Genomic DNA, 26867 nt, shown 5'->3' on the forward strand with positions numbered 1-26867 from the left:
TTTCCACACTAAATATATCAAAAAGGATTTTGTCTGACACATTTCATGAACGGAAAAATCATCAATCTTGGAAATTAGCACTGTTATTTTGAATCAGAAATTTCACTAGTACTTTCATAATTTTGTGAAAGTGTCTGTTTCCTGGCTTTGTGATGCTGAATCGAACTGTGCAAACACATACAGCACTGGGCTCACAGACTGCTCTGTAAATCGAGTTAGTGACTAAACTTTCTCACTCCACAGTCCCCGGCAGAGATTTCTTTTCAGCTGCAGGGATGATCGATATCAACCGTTCTTTTCCAGTAGGTTAAACAGCAGGGCCTGGAACTAGCATTATATTTTAGCAGGGGAACCCCCTGGCCCTATCAGATCCTGCCCCCCCTCTGAATCTGGGTCTGCTTGAAACAACATGCACCGATAAATCAGACCCACCCTACTGAAAGAGTGATGAGTTTTCCTCTTCACTCACAGTGCTTGTTCACCTGCAGCAGGTGTGTGATGGAGCTGTGTGATAGACATGTACATCAATAAGCCAATGAGCTGGTGAATGCATGATTTTGGTGTAGATGGGCACACCTGGGCCAATGTGATGTGACCTGCCTCACAAATAATCTCCTGAATACTTCCTCTTTAGTTTGTTAGTGCAGTGGAGCTCCCATTTACTAGTTCCGTCAAAGACGACTCCTACCGACAATTCATGACTCCAATCACAATTATGGACCCTGTCATTCGATGTCTGTTAGCTTGGAAGAACAAAAGCCCTTTTGCAGCTGCCTATTCACTCTACTTTGATGGAGGTTTTTGGCTGCCTGTGGCCAGGTTGTTTCGTGGTGTGAATTGAGCTGGAGAAATTGCTGCTATTCGTATGACGTGGGCACTGGTACAAAAAGCCAATGCGTGACAAATATCAAGGGACCTTGCTGGTCACAGAACTATACAAAATGTAACTCCCTTTGCAATTGTTTGGCGGATAGTCATCTGCAGTTTGATGGTTCCTAGCCAGAGGTTGTGACAGTCTCCTCTTAGCTTCCTACATACTTATTGCCTAACTCTTGTCTCTGCTTTTGTAATATTAATAATTTAATAAGCTGTGCCATTGTCTTTCTTTTGGCTGTCATTTTTTTGGAACGTAAAGGCGTATTAGCAGTCATGTTGTGCTCACTGCTATCGATTTAGGACTCTGTAGCACATGGTGTCAGTCATTGCTTCTTAGCACACAGCCGTTTCACAAGCTGGGACTTGCAGAGCTGTGAGTCTGAGGATGACAGTTCATCTTGACAGGTTAACCACAGGTGTCTAATCGAACGGCATGGATTGCTATTGTGCACAGAGTTTCTGTCTTCCCAGCCATTCCCTGGGAGAAGCTGGAGCCAGTTGGCACCGCTCGTTACTGACTCCAGATTCAGTATGGAACCCTGTGGTCCATCCACACACTAGAACAGCACCTTAAAGGTACAATAGGTGAGATTTTTCTGTTAAAACATTGTTACAAGACCATTGTAAATCCCTTCCTATCATTGAAAAAGGCTCACTGACATGTTGACTCACCCTCTGCCTGTGTTTACAGTCCTTAAATTCAGGTTTCAAAATATCCAGTTGACGGCCAGACACTCTGTACCAAAACATTGTATAACTGTACAAGAATTCAAGCTCATTGGTTGAAAATTGGTTCTAATTGCTACAGCCAATGGCATTTCAACGTCAGCCTGTTTACAGTGAAGGGAAGGGATAAACAGTGTTGTGGTTTGAAGGTGTTTGTTGCGGCTATTCCTCTCTTGACCATTAGAAGTCTGAAATTACCTATTGTACCATCAACATGATGAGCCCCCCGCACCAGCAGTCCCCTAAATAATGATATTCTGCATACACAACATTCCCTGTGGTTGGGCCATTACATTATTCATGCATTATCAAACATAAAAAAGGAAGGAGTCTGCTATGAATGTATAGCCTTTCACTCCTAAGTCAGAAAGCTATGCTAAATCTGAACGTAACTTTTCCCTCGTTTGGTTGATTATGTTAATGAATATGAGCCGTTGTAGTGAGCTAAGTTCAAAGGTGCCTTAAAATTGATTATTGTCAGTATAATATACTATCAAGAATGACTAAGGCTCTGAACAAAATATACAATTTAAGTAGTTTTTTATTCAATAAAACAATTATTAATTCAATAAACCACCCACCAGGCATGGCGATTGATTGAATGAATTCCTCCTGATTTTATGTTGGTGGGGCTCCAAATGGTGTTGACGATTTGAGCCATCTTAACCACTGATCTATGACTTCATGTTGACTAAAAATAATAGAACCAGTCTGATTGCACGAAAACCAATACCACAAATTGCAGCTTACTGCCTGCTAACAAAGCACGCGGGATTGAGGCAATTAAAACTGGGGTGCAATTTAACTACTTTTTAATTGCTGCATCAGACATTGCACTGTGTGGCAATTTTCAAATCAATGATGTATGCAACCTCACAACACTGAGATGAGTCTGTATTTCTTTGTTTTGTTTTAGAGGGAATGTGTGATTGTTTGAAGTCATTCTTTTTCTGTGGTAATTTTGCTCTTACTCCCAGATTATTACAGAACACAGAAGGTGCCTATCACAGTATGACTTGATTGGATGGTATTTTCTTTTTGTGAGATGTTCCTTGGTTGGGCTCATCTTCTCATGCTGTGTGGTGAAAGCAGGAGAAAGACCTGAAATGGCCTTCTTTGTGTAACCCTTCATAACAACCACATGTCTGAGACATTCAACCTTAATGTGTTTCATTTGTCTAAAGCAGATACTGTGACACAAAAATAAACACACACAAGCACATGTTTGCATTCACACACACATACACTCATTGCTCATACATTTTACTTTTAGAAGATATAACCTTTTTTATATATAATGGGAGAAAACACAGAAAAAACGTTTTTACATTAGAATTCCAGGTTCCAGGGTTCAATACCATAATCTTAGCACAGCTTTCAAAGCGCTTGAACAGGGAGGCTGCCTTGATGCAGTTTACAAAGGGCCTGTTGACCGTGGTAAGGGGGTCATTTGATTCATATTGGGAGGAAAATTCTGGCTGCAATATATTTATTACATGTGTTAGTATTAGCCTGTAATTTAACTGTGATTCAGTGGGCTTTGAATATCTTGAGAGAAGATAGTGTTTTAGTGTTCCGTTAAAAAATGTTTGATGTTCTCTTTCATCCACCTTTTAGACAAAAGCATTAGAGAAGAGCAGGTTATGTGCCGTGAACTCCTCCACTTCTAAACATATTTTCTTCTCCTCTGAACGGTAAAACTATTGCCGAGAAAGATCTGAAAGTGATAAACACTGTGTACTTTACAGAACTGTATATGTTTTTTTTTTTTTTTTCCAGCAAAGTCAACGGAAAACACTGCTGAAAGACATTCACACAAGATTCGTTTTTGGCTCTGACAGAACAGAACTCTTTCACCAGGGGCTGAAGGACTAATTATGTTTCATTTTCATTTTTACCCGTCCGGGCCCCTTAGTGAGTAAGCGTTTTACTTTGATGGACCTCGTCTGTGACCCCTCACTGTGCACTCTTGAAGCACTCTTCAGCGTATCTGTTGTCACTGCGGATGCTTAATGTGTTGTTTGTACCGATAAATAATGTGCTTTCATAATAGGCACGCACCAGCATCAGTGACAAATTTGTTATGATCCAACAGCTATGCATACCAGTAGTAACACTTTGACATGGATATATTTGTAAAAATATCCAGCAGAAATACATTGACGTGTTAGTATTAACAGCACGGTTGAACATTTCATGGTTTAAAGCTTTGACAGTTCTGAATGCCCGGCCCATATAAGGCTTTAATGTGCCATTGACAGGCAGAAAAATAGAAAAACGGGTCAAATTCGGTAAACACAGATTTTCAATTTGTTGCACATTCAAATCTCGATCCTACAGGGAAATGTCTGAATCAGCAGCAAGTCTGCGCTATTCCCAAATTCAAATTTTGTCTTGTCTGACTGCTCCTCTCATTTGATCAAAATAATTGGAAACTGTCAACCAGCGCAAGTAATAATTTCTGTTGTTCTGTTGTGGGGTGGTAGCCAGCATACTGGAATTTATTTTGAGTATGAGATAATGAACATCGAAGTGATGCTATGGGACTATTACCGACTATTCAGCAGTTTATAAAAAGTTCCCTTTTAAGGTATATGGGTAGGACACTGCAGACTAATGAATTTACAATCTGCATCCAGCATCATTAGCTTATGATAAAGGCAACCCTTGGGACAACGTGAGAAATAAGCAATCCATGAATATGTCAGAGGCTGTCGTTGGACAGGCAAAGAAGCTTAAAAGACCCATTTGTGTAAAGGCTAAACCGTAAATGCCATTTCATGTCCCATTTAACACATTACCGGCAAAGCTCATCCACATTTCCGCGCGCCCTGAAAGAGAGAACCTGGCCTTCTCTGAAGAAGCTGCGTCAGATCTCACGCATTATCGTTTTGTTTCTTTCTGAATGGATTTCCTGGAAGTCTTATCTCAGCTGTGAAAGCTTGCTTCTTGAATAGTAATATTCTAGTGTTTTCTGTGCGGTTTGAGACGTGCCCGGTCAGTAAGCTGTGAGAGAGAGCTGAAGAACCGGGAGTTCTTCTGGAACGGCATTTGGATGTGTAGCAAACGGTGTCGTGTGTGACAGAATCAATACTGCTGCCAGCAATTAATAACAGCCTCACTTCTGCCTTAGCATTACCAGGAAGAAAAACCCATCTTTTTGGGTCTTTTGCATGGAGTGGTTTTCGGTACTTGACGTTCCCGGCATGTTGACTTTAAGCTCCAGTGTTGCCTTGAGCTAATGTAGTGCAGCTTTCCACCAGGAATGATGTGAGCATGTGCAGGATGTGAGAATTGGACAGCATTGAAGTAATGGGAGAGCACTGTGTGTCATGAGATTTGAGACTGATTAGCATGAATTACCTCCTCACTCTCATGGTAACATGTGGGCAAATCAATGAACTTTTCCTTTTTGAAAAGTCTGGTCATCTTACTGTAGTCCCATCTCTTTTCATTGTTGCTCCTCCTTCGTATCTTCTGGAGTGTACGGACTAGTATGGGTGACACGTAGCCCACTGCTGCTACTTTTCACTCTGCTCCTGATCAAGTGGCTATTCTGCCATAAGAAATGGAGTACCCTGCTGATTGGAGCCCTCCCTCCTTGGGTGCTACAGTGGTACAGCACCAAGGGACTCCTGGACCCAGTGTTTTCACTGGATCATTGACACCCTCATGAATCCCCTTTAACTGCAAATAATGCGTATTTTAAACATTACATTTAGAAAGATGAAGTTTCATCTTCTTATATTGTATCTATTTGCACACTACTGTGTCTACAGAGAAACTTAAGTTTCACATTTTATATGGTTATACTGATGACAGAAGTACAATAATTCAGTTGCTCATGTGTACAACACTGCTGCAGCTAGGATTTAAAAATACAATCCAAATTCTGACATTTATGACATTTTAATTTGATTGAAAATTCCACTTTTCTCAAATCCTGACAATGAGGTTTGATATTACTCAATGCTCAATTTAAAATCGTGCATATGTTGGAAAGATCCACCCTCTTGTGAGCCAAGAAGGAGTCGACCAGTCATAATAGAAAAAAATACCAAACTCTCTTAACTTAACAAGGGTATGGTTGCATAGCAACCCGGTGAATGCAAGATGAAGTTTACAGTAACGTGGCATTCAAAGGGCATATTTGCTTATTTTAAATGTAAATAAGATATATTGCAAAAGAAAAAGAGAAAAGTTTCAGCAGGAGAGAGTTGGGGCTCAGAATTCATTGTGTCATTTGTACGGCCTGTAAAGGCTGCTTATCTGTAAATAAATTTTTCAGCACATTGCAATTAAAAGCAGTTTGAAGTTTTTCGGTGTGTGCGTGGGTGGATGGGGTGTGTCAGACATTTTGGCTGCTCTCCGAATGATGAAAGGAAGAGGGTTCAGTCTGATTCCAATCATTATTTTCCCTTAACCCTGACTTAAAAACAAATGTAAGTGCTACTTTTCATTTAAATATAGAGTTTAGTAACTTTTTAAATTTGGAATTTGCCAACTTTTGTGAAGAATAATAACACTCTCTATTAATTGTTGAAATATCTGTCACGGGGTTCAAATGTAAAAAAATGCACTGTGAAAACTTTTCTGGATAAAGAAAAAACATTTGATCACAAAAAACAAGGTGCAAATGTTGATCAAACGAAATCCGCCTGTCGCAATTATAAAAGGATGGATCTACAGTACCGGACACTATCAGAAACGCACCAATTTCAACCAGTCATTGTGTTTTGCTTTTTCCAGAAAACCATTTAAAATTTGTTTAATTACACCTGTGATTTACAGCTCATTGCAGTTCCAGCTGTCAGAATCTATCCATGAAACCTCACTCTCCCATAACTTCTAAAACCATTTCCTCATAGTGGGTTTCGGCTGTGCCACACTGCCTCCCTGCTGTGCAGGCAGAATGACTACATGCGGTTGGTGTGGGAATCTCGCTCCACGTCTTCAATGTTAAAAGATCATTTTCCTGGGCTGGTGGTGCACTCCATTGTCCTCAGAAGGCACTGGGCTCAGTACAATCATGAGCTAAACCCTGGAGCGTCCTGCTGCTTGAACCCCTGCTTCGTTCCCCTATCAGCTACCATGGCCCGTTCACCGCGTACCATTTACAGTCTCTGCAGTGGTCATTGATCGAGCCTCTGCTACAATCAACAGGCATCGCCTTTTAAAATGGAAGTTCCTGATTGGTAATGGGGCAGTTTCTGGCTTGCTGCGTTCGACGCGATGTGCTTTGTCAGCCTGGGAAATGGAGCTGTAGCTCATGGAGGATTTACAGGTTGCCTCTACCAGGCTGAACGAACCAGTTGTCCCCAAGCCATGTACCACAGGCCCCCATTAGGCAGTCAATGTAGCAGCCGTGTCTAAATTAAGTGCGTGGTTGCTAATGCAGTAGTTACATTATTGTTATGCTATCCTCATGCTATCGGATGTGTCGCCCACCTGCTAGATAATTTTATTCTGATGGCATTAAATGAGGCAGCAGAAAAGGATAAAATACTCTATTCTAGGTCAGTTTCATTTCAAATATCCATCATATCAGGGAATGGGGAATTTAGGTTTGAATACCAGATTACTCTTTTTATTGAAAGTGAGAAAAACGCCCTACCGCAGTGAAAATCGGCGATCAAATTTGTCAATGTCAGGAGTGAATCAGTCATGCAGAACTACACCACGTAAGTGTAAGAGCCTTATTGTTAGGTGAAATGTGACTGATTCCTTTCCAAGAAAGAAACATACCTGCACATTCATTGGGCAAATGTTGGTGTAAAAATTGCAGAAGGGCTTAATCTCTCTCATGCTTTACCTTGGCATACAAAGAGGTAATGTGTCATTTATGTGCAAATGATCCCTCAGTGAGTGGACTGCACCATGCAGCTCTTCGCCTGTCTTCTGTTCAGGAGAAAGCACTGCACAGAAGACACCACTCTTTCATTAGCATGCAAGGGACATATTTATTTGGCACCTAAGTGGATATTGATGTTTTTTTCCCTGCACATTGGCTGTATCAATATGCATTAAATGTCAGATTTAATAGCTAATTTGTGAAGGTCTTTACCTCATGTCCTGTCGATTAATATTTAGCGAGAGCCTCCAAGCGTCAAGGCGTGCCTTCAGGACCGTACCGACGGGAGCACGAGTCAGGAAGGAGGTGCTCCTGCTCGGTGCGTTCCCCTACACGCTGGATCTCTGAGCGAGTGTAGGAGAAGGTGACGGAGGAGCCTGTTCTGGGTGGAGAACAGCAGCACACAGCAGAGAAAAGCCCTGTTCCTATCAGAGACATGGCCTCAGGTGCTTTTACTGTGTGTTTCATGGCTGGAGATCTTTTCTGCTGCAGACGTATTCCTGTATCGTTGCTGTGGCTTTGGACTCCTAAAAAAGGCAACAACAACTGTGTGTCTTATCATCATCATTCCTCCGCTCATCCATTCCCCTTAATCCTGTAGGAATACTTAAGCAAGATGGATGGCTCTTCCCTGCCATACTAATGCCTATACATTTTTCTGAAGATGACCAATTTCTAATACATTATTTACAAAGAATTATTGGTGATTTTGCTCAGTGTTTTCTATGGGCTTGTTCTCATCATCATTCTTAAAATTAGCATAACTAAGTTCAATATCGTGCCTTACTGGAGCGGCTCTGAATCCCACATTCAGCATTACCTTTGATGCTGTTTGATGGTTGTTATTTACCTGCTATTTTTTGTCACTTGTAAAGTGAACTGAAAATGTCACAGCTTTTATGTCATAGCATAAATTGAGTGTAAAAAAGATTTGAAAAGATTTGTTCCTTTCAATCGGCACAGGAAAAGCATAGATTGTGCTCTAGACTTGCCTACCACTGTCAGGACAGCAGAATCCCTCCCCCTATTTCGACGCAGACTCAAAACACACCTTTTCAAACTCTACCTTAGTCATCCCTCCTGATTTCCCCTGCCCCCCCTTTCTGATATCCCTCTCCTCCTTGTCTACCCAAAAAAAAAAAAAATGGCACTTATGATGATGACTATATGTTTAGAACGGCATTCCATGTGTATTTTCCTAGTTATGGATGTGATGCTTTGACTTGTGGTAGAACCTATGCACTTGTAAATCGCTTTGGATTAAGAGCGTCTGCCAAATGACAAAAAATGTAAAAAAATGTTATGTAATGTAGTCTGTAAGCGATATGTGTATTGGCTTAGTTCATTTTGAAGGAGGATTAAAATAAAAACTTGTGTTCAAAAAATGAGATGCCGAGTGATGCAGTGCTTGCAGATAGCGACTGGCTTGTGAATTCCTGAAGGTCAGATGGCTATGGAGGCCTTGTGAAGCACCGAAAGCACTGAGATTCATCTGTGAGAAGAATAGTCCTCAATAGTGGGGTGGAAGGAAAATGGAGGTTCACAATTGTCACATGGCTAGGTCCATTAGACCTAGCCATGTGACATCCAACAAAGGCTCGGCATTAACATACCAGTGCAGTCCCCACTGTACAGAGACATGTATTTTTCATTGTCTGTCTCGTGGATTTGACTGTGGCTTGTGCAGTTATATCATCCCCCTCAAAGCTCTGGGTGTGATGAAACAAGGGTTTGGCGAATAAACCTCTGGATATATTGTCATTTCCTCAAATGTCAACTTACCTCTGCCGCATGATTCCTTTGAATGACAGTGCACATTTTGCGAGAAAGATGAAGGTGATGACATTTTAGCTTTTCGTTCCTTGTTATAACCTCGCAGTCGACCATTTGTCTCAATACTGCAGATAAGGTCTATCACGCTTATATTGAACTATTTTGTGCACAGTGACGGTGATTTGTGGCAGTCTTGTATTTTTATTTGTGATTAGAATGATTATGTTTGGCCTCCCATGAAACTTTATTAATTTGCTGTTGACATGGCTGAAAAAAATAAAATCACTGAAAAAAACAAAAAACAAAAAAACTATTAGAGCAGAAGACAGGAAGGACTACAAGTATTGAAATTCATGCCAACCCTCTGCTATTCTCTCTGTAGATCCCTCTTAATTGGGTGGTTCTACCATCCCAGAGTTCCCACTCCAGACTACAGTGTCAATTAAACTGGCTTTGCTAACAGCTGGCGGTGCTGAGGCTGGGGTTTTAGTGAAATTCGTGGACAGTAGCTTGGCATGGGCCTGGGAATGCGTTGAGTTGGGGCTGTAATTCTGGCTCACTCTAGTTAGGGCTTACTGAGTCATGGCTAGGAGAGTGAACCCCCCCTAAGGGGGGTTGTCAATCTCCAACCTAGTGCCTTGTTCAGGGGTGGGGTGAGAGGAGGGGGGGTAGGGGAAGTTGGGGGGATATCTATTATCCATAATCTATTCCCAAAGACATGTCCTGGTGATCTGGAAAATATCATAGAATAAAATTGTTTATTTTATATGATCCAGTCTTAATGCAGAATTGTTTGGGTATACATTACAGTCTAAGTACCATGGCCTAACTTGTATTTTGGATTAATGCACACAATCAAGAATTCTTTGCTATTTTCTGTCTTGTTTATTTCATTTTAGCTTCTAAAGCAGCCACTTTGTTATTCAAATGTGGCATCGGCGTATGAGGAAGCTCGGTAAGAGGAGAGTCAGTGATGATGTGACTGAAGATTATAACTTTTTATCCGTCTAATTATCATCCACAGTGTCTTTGCTTGGGTATTCCCTGCCTGACAGAGGATGAGAAGAAGCCATTAGTGTAATTTAAATGTCACATTAATCTCTTTCCTGATGTTTCAGCTCTACAATTATCAGCAGGCTAAGTTAGGTAAATACATCCTTCCAAAATGCTGATATTCTTTTCAATTCTGCCATTATGTTTTTGGAGGCAAATTTCAATCATTAGCATACACTCAGTGAGCACTTTATTAGGTATTTATTAGACCTTTTTTTTAGACTTAAGTCTTCTGCTGCTGTAGCTTAACCACGTACAGGTTTGATGCGTTGTGTGTTCTGAGCTGCTTTGTTCAGATGTTCAGATTTGCATTACTGTCACCTTCCGATCAGCTTTGACCAGTCTGGCCCTTCTCTTCTGGCCTCTCATTAACAACATGCAAAATGGCACCATTAGAAAAACAAACAAACAGTACTCCGCTTTACTGTATAGAAAAAGTCAGATACAGTAGACAATAGATTGCTCCAGGTTATCCAGCTGAGTAATGAAAAAGTGGGTGAAGTTGATGGGCCAACGTGTTTTTGCCCACAGAACTGCTGTTTTTAGTTTTTTGCACCATTCTCTACAAACTGTAGAGACTGTTGTGCGTAAAAATACCAGGAGATCAGCAGTTTTTGAGATACTGAAACCACCCTGTCTGGCACCAATAATTATTCCATGGTCAAAGTCATTTAGCTCGCATTTCTGCCTCATTCGGACATTTTGTCTGAAAAACAGCTGAACCTCTTGACCACGTCTGCATGCTTTTATGCACTTAGTTGCCACATGATTGGCTGATTAAATATTTTTATTAACAAGCTGGTGTACAGGTATACCTAATAAAGTGCTCAGTGAGTGCATTTATCTGCATGAATGTCAAAAAGGGAGCCATCGGATACATACAGTATTGAATTCTGTGTCTGTATGTGTGTGCATAAACAGGATTTCTATGGCAATAAGTGAATAGCTACAAACCAATGTGAATCAAAATGGCTTTCCTGCTTATAACCTCAGTGATATCTAACAAGGACAGACACAGAATTCATTATGTAAAAACTGTCCATTCAAATGAAAATTTCCGGATGTAACAATGTGAAAACTGAATTTTGTGGTAAAATAACAATTAAAAAATCACCCAGTAGAATTATAAATTGTGGCATTGGTAAGCGGGTATGAAACAATAATCTAGATAGTGGTGGGATAATGAGATAATCATTCCCATTATTTTGACTTTAAACCAGTTGGATGGCAAAAGATTTCAAATATTGGAAACACTGCACTGATTTTGCTCCTGTTGAATTGTAATTGATTTTTCTCATTCTGTAGTTGTTGCTTTACACTCTCTTGGAGGCCTATATAAAATGGCTGCCAATCAACCTTTAGCAATGGCCTGTGTACACTTGCACAGATAATATGGCATGGACGTAGCGCATGCAATATTGAGCAAAGAGAAGTGGGAGCTCGTGGGAGGACCATGGTCTCAGGTCTCCCTCAGTAAATGAGATCCTCTCTCTTTTCTGTGGGAGGACACCGAAACGGGAGGATAATGTGCTTGTGTGGGTAAATGAGGCGGCTAGTGTAGGGGGTTTGTTTTTCCTTCGCAACATACAGCAGTAACCAGGTAATTACGACATCTTTGAAAGTTTAATCACCCTCTGTTGGCCTATTGAAACATAAATAATTAATTAGATAAAGAAACTTAACATTTGAAATATTTGACATTTGAACATCTGGCATTTAAAGATGCCATTTGGAAGAATTTGTTTGAAACACTGGAGGTAATCTGGGATATATACGTGAATTATTATTATTTCCTGTGTACCCTGAATCTTTGCAGGAGTAGGGAAACAGTTGAGATCAGCTGAGGTCAATTACTACTTCCCTCCCCATAGAAGATAATAGCCAAATGTGTAGAGATTTGCTTATGACCTCCATACCCTATGCCAAGAGGAACAAGTGTGGTGTCTATCTACCGAGACAAAGACCTTGAGTTATCTTTCATGCAAAATGGCACCAAAAACAAACATACAGTACTCTGCTTTCCTGCATAGAAAAAGTGAGATACAGTAGACAATAGACAATTAGTCCAAGCTGTCCAGCTAAATGAAAAGGTTAAACAATATTCACAACAGGTTACAATGCCTGTAGGGCAGACCTGAAATACACGTGTAACCGATGCAGGAACTGCTGATGAAGTCATTATGCAGGCAAACCAGTAGTAAAATACCTAGGCCCTGTAACGGATAGGCATTCAAATCCAATGTGCAAATATACTGTATGCTTACATTATACTGAGAATCAGATTCTACAGGAGGACATAACCCTGCATGGTGTACCTCATAGTAGCATTTTGCAATGTCGTACTGCAAATAATGAAACCACATGCTTCTAATATTGAAATGTTCTTGAACTTGAGAATCACACACTCTGTTATCAGCTGGAAGGGAATGGGGGAATGTTTTTTGTGTGATAGTAAATATCAAGCTTGCCTGTTTGCCCCAGAGTTTTGAGAAGTGGCAAAGCTGTGATAATGTCTATTTCCTCAGAGGAGACATTCCTGTCTGCATCCTTTCTTCTTTTGACTCCTTCAGGTTAATTTGTTTTCAAACTGGCCAGAGCAGGCAGATGCCTCGTGTATACCCAAGTGGAAATGTGAATCGTAACGAGGCTATGAAGTTATTTGGACAAATGTTTAGAAGGAGAGCAGGAAGAGATGAAAGTATGATGAAAATTTCAAACGGACGCCTGGCGAACTCTTCGGGGGATGGAAAAAGGGCGTCAGCATACCTCCTCGTGTTTGTGTTGGATGACAGACTGGGTTTTATATCGGAGGCACACATCTGCCGTCGCCCCAGAAGTGCGGGCTCTGTTGACAGGGCCGTTAGAGGCCCTTGACTACGCCTGTGAGTGACAGTTGTCAAAGGAAACTATGGGGCTACATCCAGCTGCTCGGGTAAAGAGGGAGTGAAGTGTGTAAACGGACTCTCCGTCTGTCCGCTCACCTGCTATTTAACCAGTCCTGCGGGTCACTGATTCCAGCTAAACAGGTCTGTCGGATACTCGGCACAGCTGTACCCCACGTAAACAAGCTACACTAATTGTCTAATAACAATTTGCACACCCGCTGCCACAGAAAGGTGCTTGCAGAGTCTGTGTGGCTTAAATGCTAATTTGGAGAGGATTTTTATGATGGATGACAACAGGGGACTAGGGGCAGACAAAGCTGTGCAGCAAGACTCCATGTTAATGGGAGTGATTCAAGAAGTTCTGGCTTTTTCTATGCCTGGTAGAATTGGATCGAATCTCCAAGGCTTTTTGCGATAGTGGAGACCAAGTTATCCAAACAGACCTGCTTTGCCTCTATGGTTGCTTGAATTTGCAATTTCATAGACAGATTGTAAAACCCTTGTCTATTGCCTCCCACTGCGTTTATAAAACCTTGAATAAAGTTTCAATGTTTATATGTGTGGCTCATTTTATCTGTGGTATAAAAACATTCTTTGCCCTGCATAAAAATAATTAAAACATAGAAATTGGTCTTTGATGTATTTTTAATGATACTATCTCTGTGATGTAAAAAAAAAAAAATCAAAATCTTTTTAATATATATTTTTAAATACGAACTGCAGTTTAATGTCAATTAAATTTATACTTTATGAATTGATTTTTCTGATGCAATTTGTGAGATTTATTTGCAACATTCCTTTAATTACACATACTAGTTATATACAAAATGTCCTGCGCTGATGTGTGGAGGGTAAAATGGATATACTGGATGTCTCATATGCTGTAACTGTCTGCATTTGATCTTAACTTTCACACCTACGCGGCTATGCCAGCTAAATTTGTCTCAGTGTAATGCAAAGCCACGAACATGTCTTTTAGAAAAAAAGCTTCACCATCTCAGAAGATAATCTGAACATGATACCACTTTTTTCACCCTGTAAAAAATACATTACATTTATTTTTAGCTGACACTTGCATCCAAAATGATTTGCCGTTGATTTGATTAAGCAGGGGCCAATCCCCTCTGGAACAACGTGGGGTTATAGGGCTGCACGGGGTTTGAACCACCAACCTTCTGGGTCCACTGGAGCCGCTAGTCACGCAACTTAGCCACTTGGCTAAGTGAGCCCTGAGCCAACACTCATTGGGCAGTGTAATAGGTATTTATTACATATTTTTTAGACTTATTAAGTCTTGTGCTGCTGTCGAATATCCACTTAGTGCTTTGACGTGTTCTGTGTTTTAATCCGTGGGTATTTGCATTATTGTCACCTTCCTGTCAGCTTTGACCAGTCTGGCTCCTCAGACGTCTCGTTAACAACACATTTCTGCCCACTGAACTGCTGCTTACTGGATGTTTTTCACACCATTCTCTGCAAACCCTATAGACTGTTGTGTATGACAATTGCATGAATAAATGGGTTTACAGGTGTTCCTTATAAAGTGCTCAATGAGTGTATCTCGGCTATAGGAAGAAACCCACCCAAACAGGGGGATAACATGGTAACTTCACGCTGAGCGGATCCGGCTGTCCTTATTTTTGTGAGTTAACGGTGCTAAACACTGCCTCTCTGTGACGCAAAAGGACAACCACATGTATGATCCAACCTGGGCACTCCTGTTAGAGTGGGAACATCCTCTAAGCCCAAGCAGACAGCTGTAACAGACCCCATGCTCAAATATGGAAGGGAAATTGTTTGAAGGATTGGTGATCTGCATCACCAGCAGGATTGCCAGTGCAGTGCAGATGGAAGGGTTATCACCTGCCTTTTTACAGGTACTGTATCTCATAACCCTCAACCCCTTTCTTTACCTGCAGATTAAGAATTACTGTTCAGGCCATTGACACCCGTCAGTCTTATCTTCTGCACTTCCATTTTCTCTTTGCGTTCCGAGTGGAGAATGTTCACACAAGTGTATAATCCCTCCGTTCCAGAAGAAGGAATTATTTTCTGTTTGATCACAGGACAGAAACCTGTAAGCAAATATTAGCAGTGCAACACACATTGAACTGTGCTGGGCATTGTGGCTTTACAGAATTCATGGTTCACAACTCGGGGGCACTACATAACAGTATACACAGTGTGACGGCAGGCATAAATTAATCAGATTTTCTCAGTATGGCTGAAATGCTATTTTCACAGTGGCCTTACTGGGCAAGTTGGTAAGAAATATACCTGACCAAACTGAATGTATACACCACTGGATATGGCATTTAATGCATAAATAACACAAAGCTCTGTAGTAGCATTGCTAAGCTACTTGGTGGCAAACAGTGATTTAAATAGTGAATTGCGTTGCCCTGCATTGTCAGTGGCCAAGCAGTTTTACTTGTCCCAGCACCTGGTTTTACTTACCCTGGGCAAGTGCAAGGGTTACCGTTGAACCCCGGGGGCTGAAAAATTGTAATGAAAAGCCCTCATATTAAGAGAAAAGTGTGGCTTACCCTCAGAGAGTGAATTGAGAACAAAGAGTGGTCTATGAAAGGGGGGTTGTTCTTTCAGAACTCCTTGTGCACTCCTTAAAACAACCCATGGTGTTTAATGTCATAATCAGCCTTCAATGGGTCTGCTTATCGTAGTCTCTGCGGCCTCAGCTCCCTCACCTTGGGGTGGCGGTTTGATGCTCACACCACTAAGACAGATTCATTTCCTCCCTCTGACGCCCCGCTGAACCTCAGGCCCCTGCCTGTTTGCCGATAAGTTGGGGCCGGCTTGTAAAATGTGGTGTTGCCACCGCAGCCATACCTCACACTTCTGCCTGTGGTTATGTCTGCTTTGTGTATGTGTGGTCTATCTCCTGGGAGATGGGGCGTGTGTATGGGGGTTGGAGGTCTGGTGGAGCATCTGAACACACACACACACACACACACAAACACGCGCACACACACACATGCACGCGAGGAGTGAGTGGCCGAGGCAGATATCCGCGTTTGCATATGGCCGCGGGTTGTGGAATGCCGAGCATTTGTTTTTGTTTTTATTGGACGCCCACACATTTTAAAGCAAAGCATCCTGACTTTCATTGCTTTTTCAGACTCCAGTGCGCCAATTTTATGAGGGGCACAAATAGCAAAAGAATGCAGGAACTTGCTTCTCTATGATTCGTTGCAAAATGCTTTTTAAAGCATTTTCCTTGGAACCACTTTTACTGTTGTAGGGTCCTCGCACGGGCCGCCAAATAAAGGTACTTTACTCTCTACGAAACCGGGGCGCCAATGAATGTAGTGTAGCAGTATAACTGCAAAAAGTAATCAGTCTCATAAAATTACTGTTATCAGAAATATCTAACCACAAATGTAGTATTTTAATGAATAATTAAAATAACTATTATCAATGATTAAACATACTGATAACCTGAAGGTTGGAAGTTCTTTGAAAGACTGCTTTAACTCGGCTCTCATGTCTATGTGACGCCAAAAACAGACACCGGGTTTAATAAAATATATTTATTAAACAAACGTACAAACACAAACTAGATATAGGGTTGGACTAATGGGTGGTTAGTAGGGTAAGTTAGTATGTGTGCGTGCAAGCGCATGTGTCCCTTGGACAAAGGAAAGGTAAAAGTGGGCGTGTTAGTGTTAGCTGTGAGAAGAGACTACTTGCGTAGTTTACTCTATATATGTGCGAAAGACGGCAAATCAATTCACGTACAGCTAGCAAAATACATTCCAATGGTAAGACGGCAAATATAGAAACACAGATTCACAATATCAGTTAAGACTAAACTAAACACTGGCTATGCCTGAATGTTTGTTGTCTTACTGAGTCCATACGCATTGCTAGATCCAAAAGACGTGCTGTCCTTGTAGAAGCAGCGAGGGTACTGGAGAGATATGCAGAGCTGGGATATTCCCGTGGTCTGCACGTTGTCGCCTGGTCTGATCGGTTGCTGAAAAGATGTTTGCTGGTCCTTTTTCCGGGTGGAAAAGTTTGTTGCTGGTGTTCGTTGGTGAGCTTTGCAGGGGTAAACTGATGTAGCATATCGCGTACATCAGTTTCTGCTCGCTATAGGCCACTAAGTTACCGCAAGGTAACTAGGTGTGTCCGTAGGCCTGGTAGTGCACTGTGCAGCATTCAGCCTCTGTCCGAGTCTCGGAGCAGATGAGCTGAAGTGAATGGCCAAAAAGGGTGTGTCGAAAAGAAGTGGGAAGAGGGAAGAAGAGAGTTTTCCCGAGAGCGTACCATGCTCTTATACAGGGAAGGTTTATTGCTCCCGCCATTATGGGATTGGCTGAAACGAGCTAGACGTCATGCGGGGTGGACGTCGCGGAATTGGGATTGTGGGAAATGTGGATCCTACACTGTCTATTATTGGAGGCAATATAGAATAATAAAGGTAAAAAAATAATGTTTTCCAAACTGATCCGTTGGGATCTTACTGGAGATTGTCCACTATTATGTAAATGGCTGCATCTTTGTTCAGGGCACAGAATAAAATTGCCTTCACTCAAGGTGAAGGTGAATGTTCTTAATTTAAGCAATGGCTGCCTGCATCTCATCTCCATTTCGTGTCATCCCCTCTTGAAAGGACCAGGGAGCTCAAAGGCTCAAGAGCTACAGCTGGGGATGTACTTGCCTCAGAGTTGTGAACTCCGCAGTCATTAAAAGTGACACACTCCAGATATGCTATTTGTTGGTGTCAAAGAGCCAGGTTCGTGTCCCTTTGGTTTCGAGCCACCGGGACCTGGGCAGACTTTTCCCACCACTGCAGGAAGACGGGAGGAGAAACAAGCGTGTATGGTTTTATTCTATAACGTCCCTACATTGATAAAGAGCTTCACTACCTGAGTGGAGGGTCATCGCCTCCATTCGAAGAGCAGCTGGAAAGAGATTGAGAAAACACATTTGGCACTCGCCTTTGCACTTTACTACTGCATAGGAGAAGTGCACTAATGGAGGGCACTCGGACCCTCTGCACGCAGGCATCAGGCATGGCTTTTACTTGTGTAAAAATATCTTTATATACGTTTCCGCTTTGTTCACGCCCTGCAGGAGGCATCAGGCCGCACACCCCCGTTGCCATGTCAACACATTTGCCATAATAATTGGACTCATTGAACGTACTCTCATTGTAAACATCAGGTCTAGCTTAATCCAAAGTTATGAGGAGGATTTGCATTTGTACTATTTTTTTCAAAACTGTGTCTTGCCATGAATATTAGCCTCATAGCATGACAGCAATTCAGAGTAAAACTGCTTATGACTAAGACAAGTCTAATTATCTAATATTGACTTATATTTTTTGCATTTCCTCTGAGGTGGAGGTCTTTGTACAAGCCCCTTGTTTTTACCTCCCCTGCACACTTCCTGTTTTCTTTGTTCTGTATGTTTCTGTCCTTTGTTTAACTTGCTATGGTCCTTCAAATAGATAAATATAAAAGTCAGTCAATTGTAATCAATGAGAGATCAAATATTTGAATTGGTTTCACAAATTCTTTTGGCCTCCTGTACTCTGTTGCTACCTGACAGCTACAGGTGGCTGAATCCAGCTACCATAAAACGCCAACACACTTTTGTCATGACATACTACCAGTCCCCACTAGTTTTTAGATTGTAATCAGCTGGTGGTGACACTGACTTAATTAAGACTATTAATGACACATCCAGAGGGGTTTTGCAGTACTACAGGTTTTGCAGTACTTCCCTACGCAATGCACTCAGATCACGCAACCGCGGCTTTAATGTGATTTCAGGAAAGCGCCTGCTTTAATAATGCTTCTCCCGCCATTTCTTAGTGCCCCATTATTCTTCCGATGCCTTTTGAGAAGCAGCGAGCTGGCTCTTTTTTTTAAACCTGCGCTCATGTGTGTTCAGGTAATGAGACAAGACTTTTATTTCACTGGCCGAGGAAGAGTAATGTGGTAAAGGCTGCTATCGAATTTCTGGCCTGTCATGTGTGATTGGGCTGGCTTTGCATCAGCGGTAAATATGTCTCTTTTGTTTCAGATGGAAAGGTGGAGGTGACCAAGGAGAGCATGAAGCTTTGCACCATGGGTCCTGGAAAAGTGTTTGGGGAGTTGGCCATCCTCTACAACTGCACTAGGACCGCCACGGTCAAAAGTAAGTCCGACTGCACACGACCGTGCTGAAAAGTTAAAAAGAAAAGAAACAGACATATGTTGGCTACCTGTAAGTGCAAGCAACATATGGATGGTAAATAGACTGCTTTTATACAGTGCTTTTATCCAAAGTGCTTTACAATGCATGCCTCTCATTCATCCATTCACACACACACACACACTCACACACCACCAACAACTGGCTGCCATGCAAGGCACTAACCAGCTTGTCAGGAGCAATTGGGGGTTAAGTGTCTTGCTTAGGGGCACTTCAACACACCAAGGATCGAACCTGCTACCCTCCGACTGCCAGACGACTACCCTTCCATCCCTGTAAGTCCTTATCATTGTCAAACATCCCTTAATGCATCGGTGGTACCGTATGAATTGTTTAATATTTGAATTTAGCCTAGGCTTCCTGTACGCTGCTGTTAGAATGCTGTTGAATTTTATTTGAATTTGCTCTCGGTGAGACCCGTCATCATTCACTGAACATTCAAGTGCATGCAATGACCTGCTTTTTCTGCTATACTGCCAAGGTCAGGATTACAAATGGCACAGTGAACAGCTATTGGCAGGACATTTTACCTTTTGTGCTTCTCCTCCTGCTTTGCACAATACAGCCCAAAGACAGAGCATTTTCTCTGGACGCAGGTAAAGGAAACATGATGAAACGCTCTGAGGAACAAATGCAACCATTATGTTCCCATCTCGAATCCCGCCCTAGACAGCCACATATTTCAACATAATCTGGTCTGAGGGCTATGGCAAATGTAAATTGTGGGAGCAGCAGCTGTTGCTTTGGGAGATTTGATTAGTCAATTTTGTGTGCTGCATCCACTTCAATTGTTTTCATATAACACAACAGTTCACCGGGAATATTTTTCAAGGCCCTCCATGTACACGTGAACATGCGGTCCCTTGAAACATAGATGCAATCCTGCACTGTGCAGAAAGGGGAATGTCTGTAACTCTCCGACAACATATTTATTTGGAAATGCTTTTCTTGCTGTTCAAGAAAAATTGAATGCCATTTGCTATTGCGTAATCTGTAAAGGTGGAATTATATCAGCGGGGAACCTGTGTATTAACGCAGACCGCTTTGAAAGTCAGAAAACGCCTTTTATTTTCTGCTTGCTTTGTGCAGCCCCTCTCTGTGTTTGAGTTGTCTCTCTTGTTGATTAGGGAAGCTGCACTGGTTTTGTTCAATTTATTAAGGTTAATTCACTTCTGAGCCTTTCGGCATAAACCCGTAAAAATTATTTACAGAAGAATATACACAATTGATGTGCAGTACCTAGGTGCCTGAAAACCAGACTGCGTATTGTAAAAGTTTTTGCCAAAACATGGCCTCTTACACCAAACTAATGGGTTTGTCAACAGAGAGTAGGATAGCTGAGCATCCATCTTAGCAGTGACTTTACACACAAATGTGGTCCTCGTTGGGATTTGAATATTGCAGCCTAAAGTTGCTCTGTGATTTATATGAAAAGAGATGTCATTAAAGGGCTGACTGAAATAGCTAATGTGCAGCGTTCAGAATTCATTTGCACCGAACTGTCCCTGGAGGTGCATTCCCAAGAGGTAAGGGCCGCTTGCTTTGATTCAGCCTTCAGCTGCCTGTAGGGCCATCTGTCAATCACACACACGGCTTCCCAGCTGCTACTTTCCTGCCCATAAGGGGGCCGTGAAATTCAATGGGAGCCTAGGACCAGGAGGACCTGGAGGCTTCTGGGACACTTTCCTGACAATTTACAAATTTCCTCTTATAAAATAACATTTTTTGAACATGACTATTTTGAAAATGGACGGCTCCTTTTGTGGTAGCAGCTGTCCTAGTTCTCTTTGAGAAGACCCAGTGAGCAAAACCCAGAGTCTAGACATCTAGAAGGGTGGGAATCTAGGTTGAGAGATGTTTTGAAATAAACGAGCTAGGTTAACCCCAATGTAGCTCAGGTTTTATCTGGACATAGCCGGGTCCTAGTCAGCTAGAAAAGGTTAACTTTTCAACAAAATGTAGCCAGGTTTTCACCTGAATGCCTTGATGATATTTGACCAACTAAATGTCCACTGGGGAAGTTATGCAGTGTGTAGAGTGACAGAATAAGGACATTGTGTGACCCCTGTGAGACAGTGTCCTGGTGCTGTCCGCTGTAATAGTTTTAGGCGTAGTATAATTAACTGAGCACCCACAGCTAGGAGCACTATGTGTAAGAAGGGAAAAGGTATGCAAGTGGACGCCACTGTCATTAAAACACAACACACAAATGAAGGGGTGAATCAGGACAGCTGGAGTACTGTATTTGGGGATTTGTGCAAAAGAAAAAGCACATCCTTGACCAAATATTTCAAGTGTTAAAAAAACACTTCTAGTTTTTGTTCTCATTCATCTTGTCTTCTGTGGGAGATCATTCTCTCATTTGACATGTGGTTTTATTTATTTCTAAACCACCCTCCTTTGTGCTGCTCTGTCTGTTACTTTGTATCTTTCTGTCAAACGAGCCACTGCAAGCCTCCTTTTGACATTTCTTCTGAATTTATATTTGGATGCTAGGGCATCATATGCCTATATATGGGGGTGGTTGTGCATCATGTACGTTTATATAGGGACACCTGTGCATCTTGTATATTTATATTGGGGTGCCTGTGCATTGTGTGTGTTTGTATTGGGGTGTCTGTGCGTTGTGTGTGTTTGTATTGGGGTGTCTGTGCGTTCTGTGTGTTTGTATTGGGGTGTCTGTGCATTGTGTGTGTTTGTATTGGAGTGCCTGTGCGTTGTGTGTGTTTGTATTGGGGTGCCTGTGCATTGTGTGTGTTTGTATTGGGGTGCCTGTGCGTTGTGTGTGTTTGTATTGGGGTGTCTGTGCATTGTGTGTGTTTGTATTGGGGTGTCTGTGCATTGTGTGTGTTTGTATTGGGGTGTCTGTGCGTCATGTGTGTTTGTATTGGGGTGCCTGTGCGTTGTGTGTGTTTGTATTGGGGTGCCTGTGCGTTGTGTGTGTTTGTATTTGGTGTCTGTTGTGAAATACAGACTCTCGCTCTTTGCTGGTTAGCTCTCAGTGGTGTTACAGCCACGGGCACATAACGTTAATTGGCGCACAGTTCCGCTGGTCATGATTCAGTGAGCGCCTTACAGAGCGTGCGGGGTGGTTAGATCTGGGGAGAGGGTCCGCTCAGGGTGCTACAGCTCCCCACCGCAGCGGAGTCATTATCCGGGCCCAGGCCACACGTGGGAGGTTCCCTTCTCAAAGCACACCTGCTCGGGCCGGTCTCGTGGGCTTTCTACAATAAAAACACCCGGAGCTGAAGGTACGGGTGGGTGTGCGAGTTGGGGTGCGGGTTGGATGGTGTTTGTGGGGGGGGGGGGGCTTGAGGCTTGTCAATCAGTCCTTTTCATTCAAATGGCTTGCTCTATCTGAGTAGCTTGTTGCCATGGAAACGCCTCCATTCGGACTATTTATACGGAACCTCTGGGGAGAGTATATTTCACCCCTCATATGCCGGCGGTGGCCTCTGGAAGGCGCAGGGACGACGCGGTATATCGAGTCATTAATTCTCCCTTATATGGGTCGCGGTGGCGACTTGGGTAAATGGCTCCTCGTGGGCGGCTCAGTGAAATGTGCTCTCCGGTGACTGGCGCTGCCGCACCTGACTGGGTTTGAGGGAATTTGAGATAAGTGGGTGACTCCAGCGTGTCGGAGCCGGCCGTGCGGGCCCGCGTGTAATGGCACTTTCCCAGCGATACGCGCGTTAGCATCCCAGCCGCGCGGCTTCCAGCTCCTCCGCTCCAGCCGCGCCGCAGATCGCTGCCTGTTGACCCCCGGGTGGGAGGATCATTTCTTCATTTATTTTTCATAATTTCTTGGCACATTTCTTCCTCTACGCTGCCTTTCATCTGATTGCCTGTACTTGGTTAATTCACATGCAATAGCGCTCAGTGCCACAGGTATGTCAAAATGCTAAGAGCACCACTCTGGAAGATGGGTAATTCATATCTGTGTCTTTGTTCCGCTTTTTGCAGGAAAAACATGAAAAGCCCTTGTAATTGACTTGTTTTGGTGGAAAAGCTGTGGACACTGTTAAATAGCTACTCTTTTCAAAAGGCTTGCAGATGGCCACACTGCTTACAGAAGCTTCTTGATTTGATTTTTTTCTTCAAATAAACTATTTATATCCCAAATCCCATCTAGTTTCAATGGGACATACCTCATTGAGTATGTTGAAGCATCAGGGGAAACTGAAACTGCTTGTAGCAGCTCATTTAAGCCAATGCATTACAGCATGCATATTCTAATGGCACTGTCCAGGGAGTCCCACTCGTCATCCAGTGGGTTTCTGTGCCAAACAGGAAGTTACAGTTTACGCAGCTACAGCAATTGTTGAAGGCAGAATCTTGAGTATTTTATTGCTTATTATTGCATTGGGAGCAATTATACTGAATACGCTGAATTTCACAGAAACTGTAGAGGCTTCTTTGTGTTAAAGTGTCAGGCTATGTTGGAGTCCAAAAATTCGGTCAAATGTATCTCTTGCCTGGAAAAGGTAAACATTTAGAGATATATACAGCGTGTAACCTTGACCAGTCACACTGAAGTTCAAGACACAAAATGGCCCCTGTAATCTGTAATCCCAAAGACATCTACTTTCATCGAGGTAAATGCTTTAGAGGCCGCAGGCCCCTCGACTGTGATGTAAAAAGACGCTTTGGTTCGCTACTTAAATTGGCTTCACAAGCGTGAAATGATGTAACAAAGGTTGACTGTCATTAATAGAATAAGGAAGGAAATTATTCAATTTTCAGCATTTTGTGTAATTGAATCCCCATATTGATGTCTCTTTAATTTTGTAGGGACTTATAAAGATGCCATCTGTTCAAAGCTGACAGCTCGCAGATGATCGCTTATGGCAGTCCCACGCTGTTAAAAATATGTGTCACATTGCAGTTCATGCCCCATTTAATGCGCTTGCATTGAGATTCATTTACATACTGTAATCTTAATTGTAACACGTTTGTGGTGACAACATGTCAAAATGGTCCTAAATGCAGGTAATGATACACTCTTTAATGAATACTGACAGAAGGCTCTTTAAAGCCATGGTAGGGGAACGCCAACTCCTCAACATGTTGAGAACTATCCGGAAGCATTGACAATCGGAGCACGTTCTGCGGGGGACAGATGTGGCTGATTGTTCATTGTTGCGCGCGGAGGGAGTGCCGCGGCTGATCATTACCATTGGCGGATAATGAGCCTGACGAGCGCTAACGGCATTTCCCAGGCACCCGAAACCGCGCGGGTGAGGCCGGCTCCTTATCACGGCGACCAGGAAGCACTTGAGGGAGGTCGTGCTGTGCGTGATGCCTTCCCCCCCCTATCATTACCTGACAAAACCAGATCCCCCAGCTTTATTTAGTCTCTGAATAGCCGTCTATAGGCCACAGCCACCCCGCCAAGATGGCTCTTCTCAAGTAACTATAGGCTTTTTGCTCCTCATTTGTGTGACCTTTTCCTGAGCTTGTTGGAGAAGTAACAGGTCCCAAAACGTTCCTGGGCTTGGAGCAGCCTGCGGGAAGGCCGACTCTTTCACCGTACACGAGAGCTTCTGCACTGCCGGGGGTTCGAACCCCCTGCCGAGGCACTTTCTGAGCTGTTGTTCCTCCTCTGTCTGTTACCCTCTCCGCTTTCTACCTGTATGGATGAAGAAAAAGCGTGTGAAAGGAACCTTCCTCTTTGCTGTCTTTCTTTAAAAGACTCAATTTTCCTTCTTCTCTTTGCCGTCTTTCTTTAAAAGGCTCCATTTCCTTCTGCTCTTTGCTGTCTTTCTTTAAAAGGCTCCATTTTCCTTCTCCTCTTTGCTGTCTTTCTTTAAAAGACTCCATTTCCCTCTACTCTTTGCTGTCTTTCTTTAAAAGACTCCATTTCCTTCTACTCTTTGCTGTCTTTCTTTAAAAGACTCCATTTCCTTCCACTCTTTGCTGTCTTTCTTTAAAACATTTTCTTTCTTCTCTGAGCTATGAGGCACATCAGGTAAATGCCACAGTTCCCGCAGCACAGTATTATATTTGCTGCTGCTCCCTTATTACGTTTGATTTCCCCACCTAATAATTATCTTAGCATATTGCTTTCCTCACTTTCCTTCAGTTGCTCATTTCACCAAAAAGAGATGTAGATGCCTTCACTGCGATTTGATTACTTCTCCATCTCCTGTTACCTCTTAGGCATTCCTTAATCTGAGTTGAGTGAAAGTCAACACTCAGCGATTGCACCCCAATGATTATAGCCATCGGTCTGGAGCACCGATAGCACATAGGCTTTATTCCATTTAGATGCACCCGCAATTTGAATGTTTTCGTCATTTCTTTAACCATAGAGAAACCTGCAATCATCATACAGAGTAAGTGCTGTTTGCAGGGTTCCAGTCAGTAGTAATGGCTAATTATGTGTGAAAATGCTGAGATCTCTAAGGTAATTACGCCTCTTGAGGAGTGTGATCAGGTCCATGGAAACGGTTTCCACTGAAGGTCGAAAAAAATAGGAATTCATGTTTAAATTAATTTGCTGCATTCATTCATATTGTATTAATACATACATTTCAGTGTAATTTGAATTGCCCTAGTTACAATAGTTACAATAGTAATGGTATTTAGTTAAGTAGTGTGATAATGCTTTGTATTTATATGTAACACTGTAGATGGCAGTGTAGAGTCAAGCAGGCTGATGTCAGTAGAATGGTACCAATGGTACTCATTTAAAGGAATCATTTCTGTCAGCCAAACTCACAAGCCAAGCTATACGTAGACTACCTAGGCTCATGTTCTCTGCTTAATAATAAAGTAAGCAACTGGAAATAGTTATAAGTTGATGCCTGTACTTATGTTGATGTCTTGCACAAGGGCAGCAATGGTGTCAGCCAACTTGGCCAGACAAACATTGGTCATTGATGATGGATATGAATTTCCATACCATGCATCCATAATAGTAATCATTGACACTATTGAGAACAAGGTGTGATTCTAATATGATTGTTGGGCTAAATTAGATTATGCCCGCTTGTGGGTGAACTCCGTTAATCCTGATATCTTGTTTACTCTTAAAAACTAAATTCTACTGGCTAACTGGTAGAATGCCAATCTGCAGCATTGGTGTTAACCAGCCAGATAATTGATAATGGCCCAGAATCTCCAAAAAGTGCATCCGTAACAGCAATCAAAGACACTTTTTATAGCGAGGTGATTCGTGTGATTCTTAGGATAAATTTGATTGACTGAAGCCTGTTAATCCTTATATTTTGTTTACTCTTAAGGCTAGCTGGTAGTAATGGGTGACCAGCCTGTAGTGGGTAACTCGGCTGGTGTGGACTGATGCAGAAGAGACTCTGTGAACAGCCTGTGTCACACTGTCTGAACAGCCTGTGTCATACTGTCTGCAATTGAAATTGTACTTCCCTCTAGGGTCTTTCAGCGCACTTACCCCTGGTTATGGGTATGCACTTTGTTGTACGTCGCTCTGGATAAGAGCGTCTGCCAAATGCCAATAATGT

General features: G+C 42.4%; 1 protein-coding gene across 2 annotated transcripts in view; it reads left to right on the forward strand.

Annotated features, from left to right (window-relative positions):
• Window positions 1-26867, forward strand: part of prkg1b (protein kinase cGMP-dependent 1b) — a 125792-nt gene that overhangs the window by 22725 nt on the left and 76200 nt on the right. For both annotated transcript variants that reach the window (XM_061231344.1, XM_061231343.1), the window contains exon 3: window positions 19216-19329. In XM_061231344.1, the coding sequence (XP_061087328.1) occupies window positions 19216-19329 (114 nt within the window). The remainder of the gene's footprint in view (window positions 1-19215; window positions 19330-26867) is intronic.

Source organism: Conger conger, chromosome 2, assembly GCF_963514075.1.
Source record: "Conger conger chromosome 2, fConCon1.1, whole genome shotgun sequence".
Taxonomy (NCBI): domain Eukaryota; kingdom Metazoa; phylum Chordata; class Actinopteri; order Anguilliformes; family Congridae; genus Conger; species Conger conger.